The sequence below is a fragment of the Corvus kubaryi genome, unplaced genomic scaffold, assembly GCF_017639235.1.
Source record: "Corvus kubaryi isolate FWS band 111438036 unplaced genomic scaffold, C.kubaryi_AGA036_p1.0 37334, whole genome shotgun sequence".
NCBI lineage: Eukaryota > Metazoa > Chordata > Aves > Passeriformes > Corvidae > Corvus > Corvus kubaryi.
The window spans coordinates 14,886,018-14,898,777 of record NW_024581108.1 but is presented as its reverse complement, the minus strand read 5'-3'; the positions used below and the strand labels follow the sequence as shown (position 1 = coordinate 14,898,777).

Below are 12,760 nucleotides of genomic sequence, written 5' to 3'. Positions count from 1 at the left end.
CTAGAGCTCTTAGTTTTTCTGTCAGTCAAGAGCTGCAGGATGTGTATGCTATGTGTTTAGCTACATTATTGTTAAAACCAGATCCTTTAAAGATAGACTACACTATCTTTAAATACTTTTAGTATTCTGTAGGAACACAGGGACTTGCCAGGCCCCATTGTGTTCCACAGGCTTGCTCCCTGTCTGCAAGACTGCTCAGTGTCAAGTAGATACGGGGAAGCATTAAGAAAATGAAGAAACATGGAATAAACTGACACTAAATCTCCTAACAGATCCAAGCTAAGCATTGTAACTCGTTCCTTGTTCAGTTTCTGTTAATAACTGTGTGTTCTTGCTACCCTCATACAGATCTTTTAAACAAAACAAACCCAAACTCACTTTAGTCTCATCAACCTCCTGTGAAGATTCAGCAAGGTCCCCCATCTAATTACAAAAAGTATGAAGGTGTATTTTCTAAGACTAAGTCACACCTGTATATATAAAAAGGAATTTGATGAAGCGAAGGAGACAGCAAGTTTTAAATAGATCACACAGATTCACATGGAACATAAATCGAGTCCAAAAAGCACAAGTTATAAGAGTGCAAAAGAAATGTAAATAACTGTTAAAGCACTGCAATTTTAATTAACAAATGACTGATGTATTTCTCTATAAATGCACAATTTTTGAACTACAGAATCCTGCTGCATTTCAGCCTGATGTAAGGTTTTATGGCCTAGTTATAAACCAAACAGATTTATGACAGAAAATGCTGTCAGCCCAGGGATAAGTAGTACAAACTAGGCATTGCTGCCATTCTCTGCTTTATGCTGTCATCTCACACTCTTCACCATAATTTGATCGATTCATGATCTGCAGCGCATCATTTCACATATTAAAAGCTGTTGCAAAACAGTGTTTACAGACATCAGCAGTTTTAAGATCTATGTTAGTTTAGTTCTGAACTTCTTGCATACCTTTAGGCTTTTACACTTGGCTTTGTCAGAGGAGCTATTTTTCATCTTGAAGAACTGTAGCTCTTATGCCATGATATGTGCAACTGGAATTGAGAATGATAAAGTAAACATTTCTGCAACTAAGAAAAAAGTACCACAGCTGCTTTGTGTTCTGTTGGCTCAATGGTGGCAGCACCATGGTACAAAGCAAAACCATGATGCACTTGGAGAAACCTTCCACCCAAAGTGCTAAAGCACCTCAGAAAGACAAGTTAACACTTCATTCTTGGTAAGGAAACTGAGGAAATGGAAGCCCTGGCTTGATCCAGCAGAACACACAGTGGTACATATTCATACACATGAACACGGCAGTAAATTAATAAAATCCTTCTGGAGCTGCTTACCTGGGACTTGTCCTGCTGTATTTTCCAGGCAAACTTCACAGGAAACAAAGTGATTTTTATCCGAAGTACCTCTAAGGTCGCAAGGAAACAGTAATATAAAAATAGCTGGAAAAATATTGGGGAATGGGGTGAGGGGAATCTAAAGAGTAAGGAATAAAATGTGTCTTGTGCTGTCTAGTTTATTCCCCTGGAATATGAAGATCAAACTCAGGCTGGAGCTGATGGAGTGTAATGTCCTGGCTCAATAGCAATGGATGTCCTGCATAGATTTCTTTGCAGTATTCTGTAAGTTGATCATAGGTGCCACAAAAACTCTTTGACAAATGCTGATAATAATTTCTGTAATGAAAGTTAATTATTTTATCTGATGCAAGGAGATGCAATTTCTAATTCAATTTAAAACATAACTTAGGGATTAAAAAAACCAGTAAGCAGTTAAAGAGTCGAAGAGTAAGGCAGCAAAAGTTACAGCGAAAAAGTACAGAAACCTTACAGGTACCAGTACTTCTGTCTTCCCTGGACCACCAGTTCATGCTGATCACTTTGAATTTCCAGCTGCCTGCTGCAAAAGCACACCTTGCATATCACAAACATATGATTTTGTAAGGAGAAAGAAAAAAAAAAGAAGGACAATCTTCTTTAATAAAAACCTAGGAAATATTCTTTAAAAACCCCTAGGAAATATGAAAGGGCCAATGTCTAAGGTGGTGTGAAATTTCTCTGTGCTGAAGCAGAAGAGCATAACATGCAAAGACTCCTTTATAAAATGGCTGTCAAATGGCACTGCTTATGCTAAATACCCTTCAAACCACTAGACTGTTAAATGTTTTCCACACTGAAAATTACACCAAATCATGAAATGTCAAATGATGCCCTTTGACCAGCGTGTGGATGGAGATTCAGCATCACAGCAGAAGCAAAGCTGGTGATTTCACCTTGGCCAGCTGTGAAACAGACTCCATGGCAAAGGCAGACGTGTGGAACCAGGCCCTGAAACAGAATCCCCTCGGTGCTGGGCCCCCTCCAGGGGTGCCAGCAGAGAGCACATGGCTGCCAGGACTGCCAGGAGAAAGGGACACATCTCTTTGTCCTGCCTGGCGCACAGAGATGATCAACACACAGTGTCCCTGTCTGCTATGGAATGCTTTGACCAGGAGTTGTCAGGAAGAACAGAACAGACAGGAAAACTACACGCAACCTCAGCAATCCAGACAGATGGAAAACTGTAAGAACAAAACTAGGAGTCATAAAGGAGATACACTGGCTAAGATGCAAATGCAGCTTTTGTAAGCAAAACCCTGCCTTGCAAATCTAGAGCTCTTCAAGCTTCTCTGAAGCAAGGGGAAGAAGAGATCTAAGTGATGGATCCACTTGGAATTCCACAACGAGGTTTGCAAAAGACTTCCAAAGAAGTTACAGTTAACACAGAGAAAAAAAAGAAAGATCCTCACCCTATGGAACCTACCTGAACATAGGAAAAAAAGGCTAAGAGGATACAGAATAGCTTAAGGGTACAAGCAGAATTCTACAGGAAAAATGTCACAATATATTTTCCTCTATTTTTCTGTGCTATTCCCTTGGTATCTACCATAGGCCATTCCTAGATGCAGGTGCTAGACTGCATTTAAATAAATAGATAAATAAAAAATATAAAAAATGTATCCAGTGAACATCACAAAGCCCAGTTCCAGCCTTACCATACTCTCCATGTGCCGGGCCCACCACGAGATCTAACACAGGAACTGCATTCTCATTTTACTGAAAGCAATGCAAAGCATCCAGCACAGATGGAGAGCAAAACTGGACACCCCTTTTAACAAACACAGAAAGTCATCTTAATAATTTGACTTCTGATAACAGGTTTGTCTGCTTTAGGAGATCTCTAGTGATATTTAAATTTGCCAGTTTCTTCACACAGCCCAGACAGGTGTTAAAATAACATCAGTAGCTTTTAGGACACTAGCTACATCCTGAATACAGGGAAGATAAAGGGAACAACTTGTATTTAGCAAGGTATAAGGTTTTAGGACTTTGCTGACTTAACTTTGGCTGTCAGACCAGTTGGAGTCTATTAGAATCCAAACATACAGCATGGTGAGAGTCTGTTAATGGCAAACAAAGGAAATTCTGAAGGGAACCATTTGGTGTGGCTTCGTTTAAGGCAAGAGCTTAGGTTAGGCTTATGTTTTAACACAAAGGCAAAAGGAGTGAACAGATTTATATCCTGTGAGGATATGCTTCCCCATTGCATCCTTGCTGCACACAAGGCCAAAACTGAAAGTGGTATTCAGTGGGACTGCCCATTTGTGTTGGAGAAAATTGGAACATTCTCATCACACCATTATTTTTTTACTGCAGCTGTACATGTGTAGATGTGCATTACATGAAGCACTGAAAAGCTCTTCCTCATTCCTCCATTGCAAATGCTGCAGAGAAGGAGCAGATTAAAGAAACAAGCAACATCAGCAAGTGCAGAAAGCCTTCTATAGATATAAAAAATACAAACACAGGGACCACTGCAGAGAAGGGTATGTAAGAGAACTGCACAAAATAGAAACATACATTGCAATGATACACTGATGACCCCATTGATCCTGTTTACCATCCCATATACACTATAAAGACCAAGGGAGGTAAGGGGACCCTAAATTCACCACAATTTGAGCCATAATATTTTGAGCTACAAACTTAACCTGGACAGGAAAACCAGTACAAAATACGTAATTTAATGAAAATCAGACATAATCTAATGTTTAGTGAGGCTCTTTGTCGCTAAGTACCAAAGCATTTGACAAAGGAAGTAAGTACCATTATATTGGAGCTGGACATAAAGGACAGAGCCTAAGTTTAGAATACTCATTACATGCAGAGCCAGTGGGCCTAGTCAAACATTTAATATAAGAGCATTATTCCAGTAAGTCAGGACAAGAAAGAAAATCTATTTGCTATTTCAGATTAGTCAGTTTTGTCACAGGGGCTAGTGTGACATGCCATGAATCTCCCAAATAAACCACAGACTGGTGGCCTGGTCTCTGCTGAGCTGTCATCAAAGCCATGTCAACTGCAGTGTGAAAAATGCCACTTTCATAGGGAAGACCCCCTAGGCTGAGCTTTGCCAGCACAGCTGTTGCACTGTCCAAACAGTCTGCTGCTCATGGGGCTTGTTTTGTTCAAAGGATTGCTGTAAACAACACTAAAATAATTTAGGCCAATACAATTTGCATCTCTATTAAGCCTGTTGGCCAAAGCAGCCAAACTGGCTTAGTATTGGCCAAGGCTTTGGTGTTATTCACAGACCTGAAAAGAAAGAAAGGAAAAAAAGTTAAATCTATAATCTGCATGAGGAAGAAGACATGGCACAACCAAACATTAATAGATGTGCATCCTTGAATGAAAACCTTAAACATTATCAATTTAATCACTAAATCAGGCAGAAATCCTCATTAGGGGAGAAAAAGTAACTCGGTCTTAAAGAACTTGCACGTGAAATGAGTTCTAAGAAATGCTGATTTCAGAGTATCTTATGCAGCCTATGCAAGTTTTCATTCCAAAACACACTTTCAAGATACATTTCATGAAAGCTTTTTATTTTTAAAGGTTTACAGAAAGAGGGAAAGCAGAAATAAATTAGAGTACAGAGATTCTCTTCCATGAGAAACTTTCTCCATTTTTAAAATTTGCCTTTCACCACTTAAGAAAAGCAAAAAACTATTATGTTCATTATTGTACAGAAGTGCTGAAGTGATGGTTAGAAGAGTTTTTGTGGCATGTGTGATTCATTTGTAGAATACTGAAAAGAGACTTCTGCAGGACAACTACTGCTACTGAGCCCCAACTTTCCTCTCTGTCAGCTACAGCCTGAGTTTGATCTTTACATGGTTGAGAAGACACTTTCATTATATACACTGCTTTTTCCTGCAGTTCATAACTTTATGGATAGATTAGTCTCCTGGGTGAAATATTTTATGCTTGTCTCAATCTAAAGGTGAATTAGTCTGGAAGCATGATAAAATTCTACCAGGTCACACAGAGCTCTGTAACAGACAGAGCTGAAGATCTGTACATGAGGACACTGAGCTTTCTTGTCCCAATCCTTGTCCCCACACTCTACCATATACCAAGGTTGTCTTCTCTCCAAATACCACAGACTCTCTGAAATGCACCATTATCACTTTGTGCATTGCCTTCCACTTTGTCTATTTTTATCAAGTCCAAATAATCCTGACCACATAAAAGCTTTTCACTCCACAATGCAAAGTACTGGATCAAATCCTCACTGTTTACCAGAAACCAGCAGCATCTCATTTCCTCAGCTATATTGAGTGGATAATTAGGGAAGCCTTCAGATCAGAAACTTCCTTTTTATTCCTTCCCTCTAAGCATCCATCAGAGAAGAGAAAGCAGCAGTTCTCTAACATCAAAAAACCCCTTACTGACTTGCTGTCAATATCAGGATTGCCAGGGCTGCAGACTTCCCTTGCCCTGCCTCAGCTGGTCCTTCCAGTCCCTCTCCCAGGAATACAGTGCAACACCTCCCTGTCCTCGTCACTGCACAAATCCTCTCCACCCAGGATAAATTCACAGCTGAACCTGGCCTCAGCCCCTTTGCAAATCACTGATTTAGTGCAACTCAGCCCTGCTCCAGCATGCAATGATGCCTATCTGAAGGCAGACTGGACCACAAGTTCCATTTACTTCCAGTACATTCTGTGGATGTGACAACTGAGAATAAAAATCCCTGACTCCTGAAACAAGAGATGGAAATAGGGTCAATGTGCAGGCAAGGAAATTAGACTGAGATTCCATTTGCTTTTCTTTTATCAATAACAGACACCAGCTTTCAGGGGGAAAAACCAACCAAAAGAAAAAACCCTCCACTCTCTAGAAGAGACACACATGATGTTTGTGAAGATACCTGTGAACAGTCTCAGGTATTTGCTTATGCCAAGAGAACAGCACTTCATGGTAACAGTCATTAAACATGAAAATATTCAGCTGGCATAGACCAAGAAACACTGATTGTCTCCCCCCTGCTCAGGTTTCTTTCTCCACTCATTTTTTGTAGGAACCTCAGTTTTAAGTCTGCAACAGAAGCACAGCTTAGTCACACATGGTGTCAGCCCTTGGGCCTGCTCACAGGCACTCCAGGGGACAGGAGAGCACCTGGATGTGAGTACAGCCCTACAGACGACCTACCATTTCTTCAGTTCAATAATAAAAATGCATTTTAACATGGGATCCTGAAAGAGAGCTGAAAAACTGAAATGATCAACTTCTATTTTTATCATCCATGAGTGTTCTAAACAATGTCTTAAAACCCCATGGCAGGACCTGTCAATGCAGTTGCACAGTACAGGGTGCAGACATGAATACACTGAGTTTTGCAAGCATGGGCATGCTTGGTTCACAGACCTATCCATGCAGAGTCGCAAAATGCTGAAATTCAATTCTGCTCTAAAAGTTCCCATGCAAAGAAACACCAAGAAACTACCATCTGGCTTGTCTTCTGGATTCCATTTAAAAGATCATTTGTGCACCTTGGAGGAAGCATCTATACTGCAAAGCACACTTGGCCTGCAAAACACAAATGGTTTGTGACTGAGGGTGGCATGGCTGGTTTCCAGAGCCCACATTCCAAACTGAGCTTGAAGGCCTCCCAGGGAAAATGAAAAGATTACTAACTTTAAATAAAAAAATAAATATACAAAACACAATTACAGACAATTCTGTGACATTTCTGTACTTGCTTTCAGACTGTAACTGTTCAAGGAGTAAACGTTATCACAGCATAGAAAATACTGTCTCAGAGGTGTAGCACAGGCAACTTTGAGGTGTCTCAGAATGATCCATTTCAACTCTTCACTTCTGTGCATACAAAAATGTTAAAAATGCCTGAAGCATAGTTTGCTGCATTCCAGTCAAACTGTTGTTCTCACTTCAATTTAATCACTTTCACATGCACACTTACTGAGTGCCTCTATCCACAAATTGCATTTTAATAACCCACCTGATTGCCTCCTTTTCCCATAGCAGATAAGCTTTTAAAAAGACAGAATCTTTGTATCTTCTGCCACTGGCAAAATTCAGCTGAGTTCTGTAGATGTTTCTACCACTTCCTGCAAAAGGTGGCTGAAAGAGGGAAAGAAAAAATTGAGGGCCTGAGGAGTCCATATAAGTGCAACTGCAACAAGGCACAAAGCTCTATCAGCTTCACTTTATACACTTTTAAAAGTGTGGCAAAACTTGCCTATAAAATAAATACTTGATTAAAATATTTACTACAATTGAAAAAGAGTTAGATTAAGAAAGGAAAACTAAGGAAATCCTCTAAGGAATTCTGTAGGATTCATTTTGTAGTGGGTCTACACATTTCTACATGGTCTGTGCATAACAGATTTTACTTGATTGTTGTATTAGAAATTGCTGAGGGGAAAAAACCCCATTTTTTGATTTTAAGAAAAGTCACCATTATATCAGATTTCAGATACAAAGTCACTGCTTTGAAGGACACTGTCTAAAAGAACAACCCCCAAACCCAACACATTGTGCATAGATCCAGACATCCAGCACCAGGAATGCTGCTCAGACCCATCTCACAGGCTGTTTCTCTTTCCCTTTAAGTTGCATTGATGTTGGCAGGGGGACTGGGAATGTCTCGTATTGTCTACCACGATATCAGTTTACAGAACTGTAAGGACAGTAGGAATGCTTTTGTTTTAATCCCTATTCCTGGTGCTTACACCTGCTACTGAAAACAATTCCAGCTCTTCACCAAGAAGTGCCACAAAGAGGTGGAGCAGGCAAATGTTTACCTTCCCATAATGGGTCATTTTGTACCTTCAACGTCTCCAATCCTAGAAAATCTTTCAAGAAAAAACCTAAGGCTTTAATACTCAAGCTGTACCACACTGCTGTTTTCCCTGTTCTCTGGAAGCCTCCGTGGCTTCTCTGCAGCTCTCCAAGGCTCACACAGCTCTGACAGTTCACCTCCCCTCACCTGAGGCTGGGATGCCACAATCACACTGGAAGAAAAGAAAAAAGGACAAAAATTGTAATGCGCTCGGATTTGTATGTGCCGTGCAATAGGAAAACACTCAGAACCATATTCTAAGAAAAGTAAACTGACCCTGATATTATGTGTGATTATAAATAATTCCTAATAACTTCTAGAGATACATGTCTAGTACTTACACCATGGATGGATCAGGTAAGCTTTATTTTGATTAAGGTCGAGAACAATTTCCAAAAGCATAGGGCAAAAGCTTCTCCTCGCTGACAGACGTGTTTCTACACATGCACAAATTTGCTCTTTTCTTCACAAATATCAATATATTATACAGACAAAACCCTCTTAGCATACATTCATCAGTAAATTCCAGGAAGAACAAATCAATATGCCAAACCAGAATTTACAAAACACAGGTGACAAAGCACATTTTCTAAGGGCTCAGAAACTACAGAATACAATAGTACAATTTATAACATTTTTCATTCTGATGCCAGAGATGATTTTCTTTGGTGCAAAAATCCAGTCCATTGAAAATCCTGAAAGTATCCAAGTCCATATTGTATGCAGTGAAAATACACCACCTGTGAAGGGTTTCTAATGGACATGGTGAAGTCCTTTCATGGTTTTTGGCCTTCTGAATCTTTTAAGTAGATTCAACAAGGTCATAATTTTCTTTTCACTTTCACCAACTCACAGAATTCTAGACTCAAAACTGCCTAAGGTGAGAAGACTCATCTAAGGGTTGCATTTAATAGGAAAGAAAAAAGAATAAAAAAAAAAAAAGAAATCAATATATTCCAGAGTAATTTTATTTTTGTGAAGAAAGCTTTCAATACGTCATGCCAAAGTCTGCAAAGTGGGTTAAGTTTTTATTGACAAAATGACATCTTAAATAACATTCTGCACAATGTCCAGTTCTTTAGTAATAGGTGACTTCTTCTAAGATCTATTTTGAAGTATGGTGGAAAGAATTTGCCCATTTACAATCCAGAAGCAACCTCAGAAATCCTGTTACTGGGTTTAGGTCCTGCCCCTTTTTAAGTTTAAGCAGAAAGAAAAAATGCTCAGAGAAACATTAAAATATGTTCAAATCAAGACAACATGAAATAACAATAACAATAAAACCACTTGTTAGAATCTTTCCAGAAAAAGGGGCAGAAGAGATGACTTCAAAAGAACCTTTAGAAGCAAGATGTCAACACAGTGTTTCAACACAAACATCATTCACATCAGAGAACACAGGTGATACCCATGAACCCAAAGTAGCAGCCAATGCAAGTATCTTGTTTGCTCCAGTTTCAGAAGACATGTTTCATGTGCTTGATTCCATATGTTTTGAAGAAAACCATGATGATCAATGCCCAGAGTCCTAAAATAAACCCTCCAGGAGGATGCCAATCCTTTTGTTTTGGTTTCTGGAAAAAAAGAAAAAACAAAAAGAGAAAGAAAATTTGTACTTAGTTCTCACAATAAGCAGTGCACAGTGCTTATCAAATGCAAAAAAACCAATCCTTGCAGTGGAACAAAATACCAATAAGCTGTATTTCTTCATGAAGTAGAAGCATTTTTGTGATGTGATGGGGAGGCTAACGGGCGGCAATCTGCCACTTCTGACAAGGGAGGGTAAGTAACACAAAAAGGCCACTGGAACTGTGCCTGTGCGTATTGGTGTTGTGGGACGTGTTCCAACTCATTTGTTTGGACAGATTTTCTTATATTTGGTCTCATGTAAATACAAGAAAAAAATTCTGTAAGTATGAAAAACAGCTCCAACAAGTGAAAACGTGAAAGAGAAAAGGAAGTGTTGTTTTTCCACTACCTGTTTTCTACAGCTGCTTTTGTAACTCAGAATTATGTGAATAAACAGATACCTGACCACATAAGGAGTGAAGACTCATAATTTCAGGAATATCATAAAACAAAACAGAACTGATTTCAATGTCAATCACATTTCCCAAGGGTCTCACTGAGTCTAACTGGCTTTCCCTAATGTAGAAATTCTAACTTCTGTCCCTCTTCAAGAAATTTTTCATCTTCAGTAAAAAGGCATACACTGCAATTGAAGGTCTTTTCTGTCTCACACATAGAAGCTAGACAAGATAAAACTTGCCTGTCTTCTTCCTCCCCTTATTAAACCAAAAATTGAGATACTCCACAGTCAGTGAATAGAGAAATGGATTGCAGAAGATAAGAGCTGCCATGTACCCCAAGATCTGTCTCTGCGGCTAAGAATAAGGTGACTATATGCATGCAAAATTTTAGTTAATACTATCATGACAAAAATACCAGAATTACAATATTTAGAAGTGTAACTCAGTCCCTCAAGCCTGTGCCTACTCTAGCCCTCAGCAGGTATGTTTTACAGATCTTCTAGGCAGACAGGGGTGATTTACTATTACAATAATAAATACTGAAGTGCTTGCTGAGATTTTTATTCCTGCCTTGCTGAAAGATTTGCACCATTTTGTCCTTGTGCAGAATGAGACACGAGGGGCACAGAGCATTTAGGTTTTGTTGCATTTAAGTAAAATTTTAAATTCTCTTTCTGCCAAGTGAATAACTGTTACAAAAGTGGCTGCTGTTTTAACTTCAGCATCAATTCACAGAGAGAACCTTGTTGTTCTCTGCTAAATGTACCAGGAGGCTGGTGAACTTTAATGCAAGAAGGAACAGTTTGCAGTGTGTGTTCTTTCAAAACAGCTTTCCTATCAACACAAAAACAATGTTTGTTGATTGCTCAGCTCCCACTTTCTAAACCACATAGTATTAGCTTTAGGATTTTTCTTTAAGTATTCTGCCTGCAATTAAAAAGTAGAACAAATAGTCACATCACCTGAAACACCCAAAGAACCTGGCAGCCTGAAATATTAATGATTTTACTCTGATACAGAAATCACAAAACTAGCATTATAATTTACATCAACCACAACAAAACCAAAGATGTGAGCAGAGCAGGTGTCTCTGTATGCAAACCACTGAACTCCCTGAGCAGCACTCGTCAGCTGCAGCGTGTGCTGCTGGTGATCTGCCACCTCGCTGATATTCACAACTGCACATCTCCACATAAACATCTCTGAAAATCAACTCTGCCTGTTCAAAAGGCTGCCAGCACAACTCGCTTCTGAGAGTAACAGCACATGACACTTCTCCACACAAAGGGACTTTCTTGTTTAAATCTTCCTAATTAACCCGTAACTTCGTATGCATATTGCAGTGCCTGTTCCATCAATCTCTTTGTACTATCAATCTTTCCCTTCTTGGATCTCAGACAAGTATCTTACCACAAAGTGGCACCTGACCCTTCTAGACAAATGACTTCAATTTGCAGCCAGTGACACTAAAAGCCTCTCTTTCCTATTTTGTATAGAACACGTAATTTAATTTCTTTAAAGAATTTATATGAATAAATATTTATAAGGTGATCTATGAGTATGGCTTTACATTTTGTCATGTCATGCACTGAAGTCTCCATGGAATTGTGCAAGAGAAGAGAGGCCAGTGCAGCAGTGGCTCCGCACTGGGAAATCAAGGATATACATATAGTCAGTTTAAAGTCACGGGATGCAATGTTAAAATGTAAAGGATTGAAACCATGAAGGCGTGACAAAAATTTTATGAGGCTGTGCAAGAGCTAGATACTCAGTAATCTTAAAAATAAATTATCTTAATAAGAAAGATTTACAGACCCAGAAACTGAAATCTACATGTAAATACTAAACCACAATAAAACGGCAAAAAGATGCAACTCCGTTGAATATCTGTAAGTCAATATCTGTAAGTGGTTAATTGAGCACAAAATCATACAGAAATAGGCCAGTACTTTCCACGAAGACATCAAAACCTTATGAATATCTAAAATGGGAGTACACAGATTCACCTTTAAACCTACAAAGTATACCTGCAAGAGCTGAAATACCTGATTTCATTTAAATTAACTTGCTCATAGATTCCCAAGAGAGTTCACCACTGAATTAAAAATATAATTAGTTGTCAAACTAACAAGTTCATACTTCTAAAATCTTAGCAAATACAACACAGAAAGCGTCAATAACAAAACTCTGCCCAGGTGGGCACGTCAGCTCAGCAGCAAAGGGTGCTGGAGTTCCTTTACTAAAAGGTGCTTTTGGCACCGGCGCTTGGCCCCATCTGCATGGGAGATGGAGCCGCTGCTCCCGTGACTGTGCCAGCAAGCTGTGCTTGTCACACAGGCCGGCGGACGCTTCCAGCTGCGGCCCTGCCAGCGCAGAGCCAACAACTCCTTCCCCGGGCAGTGCTGGGTCACCCAGAGCGCTGCCGGTACCTGTGGCGCTGACAGAGCGCGGCACCAGCCCGAGCTGCCACCGCCCCGTGCTGCCACCGCCCCGAGCTGTCACCGCCCCGGCTGCCACCGCCCGAGCTGCCACCGCCCCGGC

General features: G+C 39.8%; 1 protein-coding gene across 1 annotated transcript in view; it reads right to left on the bottom strand.

Moving 5' to 3' along the window:
* Nucleotides 1-8,536: 8,536 nt before the first annotated feature.
* PIGK (phosphatidylinositol glycan anchor biosynthesis class K) overlaps nt 8,537-12,760 on the bottom strand; it is a 65,035-nt gene continuing 60,811 nt past the window's right edge. The window contains exon 11 of the mRNA XM_042030443.1: nt 8,537-9,763. Coding sequence (XP_041886377.1) covers nt 9,647-9,763 — 117 coding nt within the window. The 3' untranslated portion in view covers nt 8,537-9,646. The remainder of the gene's footprint in view (nt 9,764-12,760) is intronic.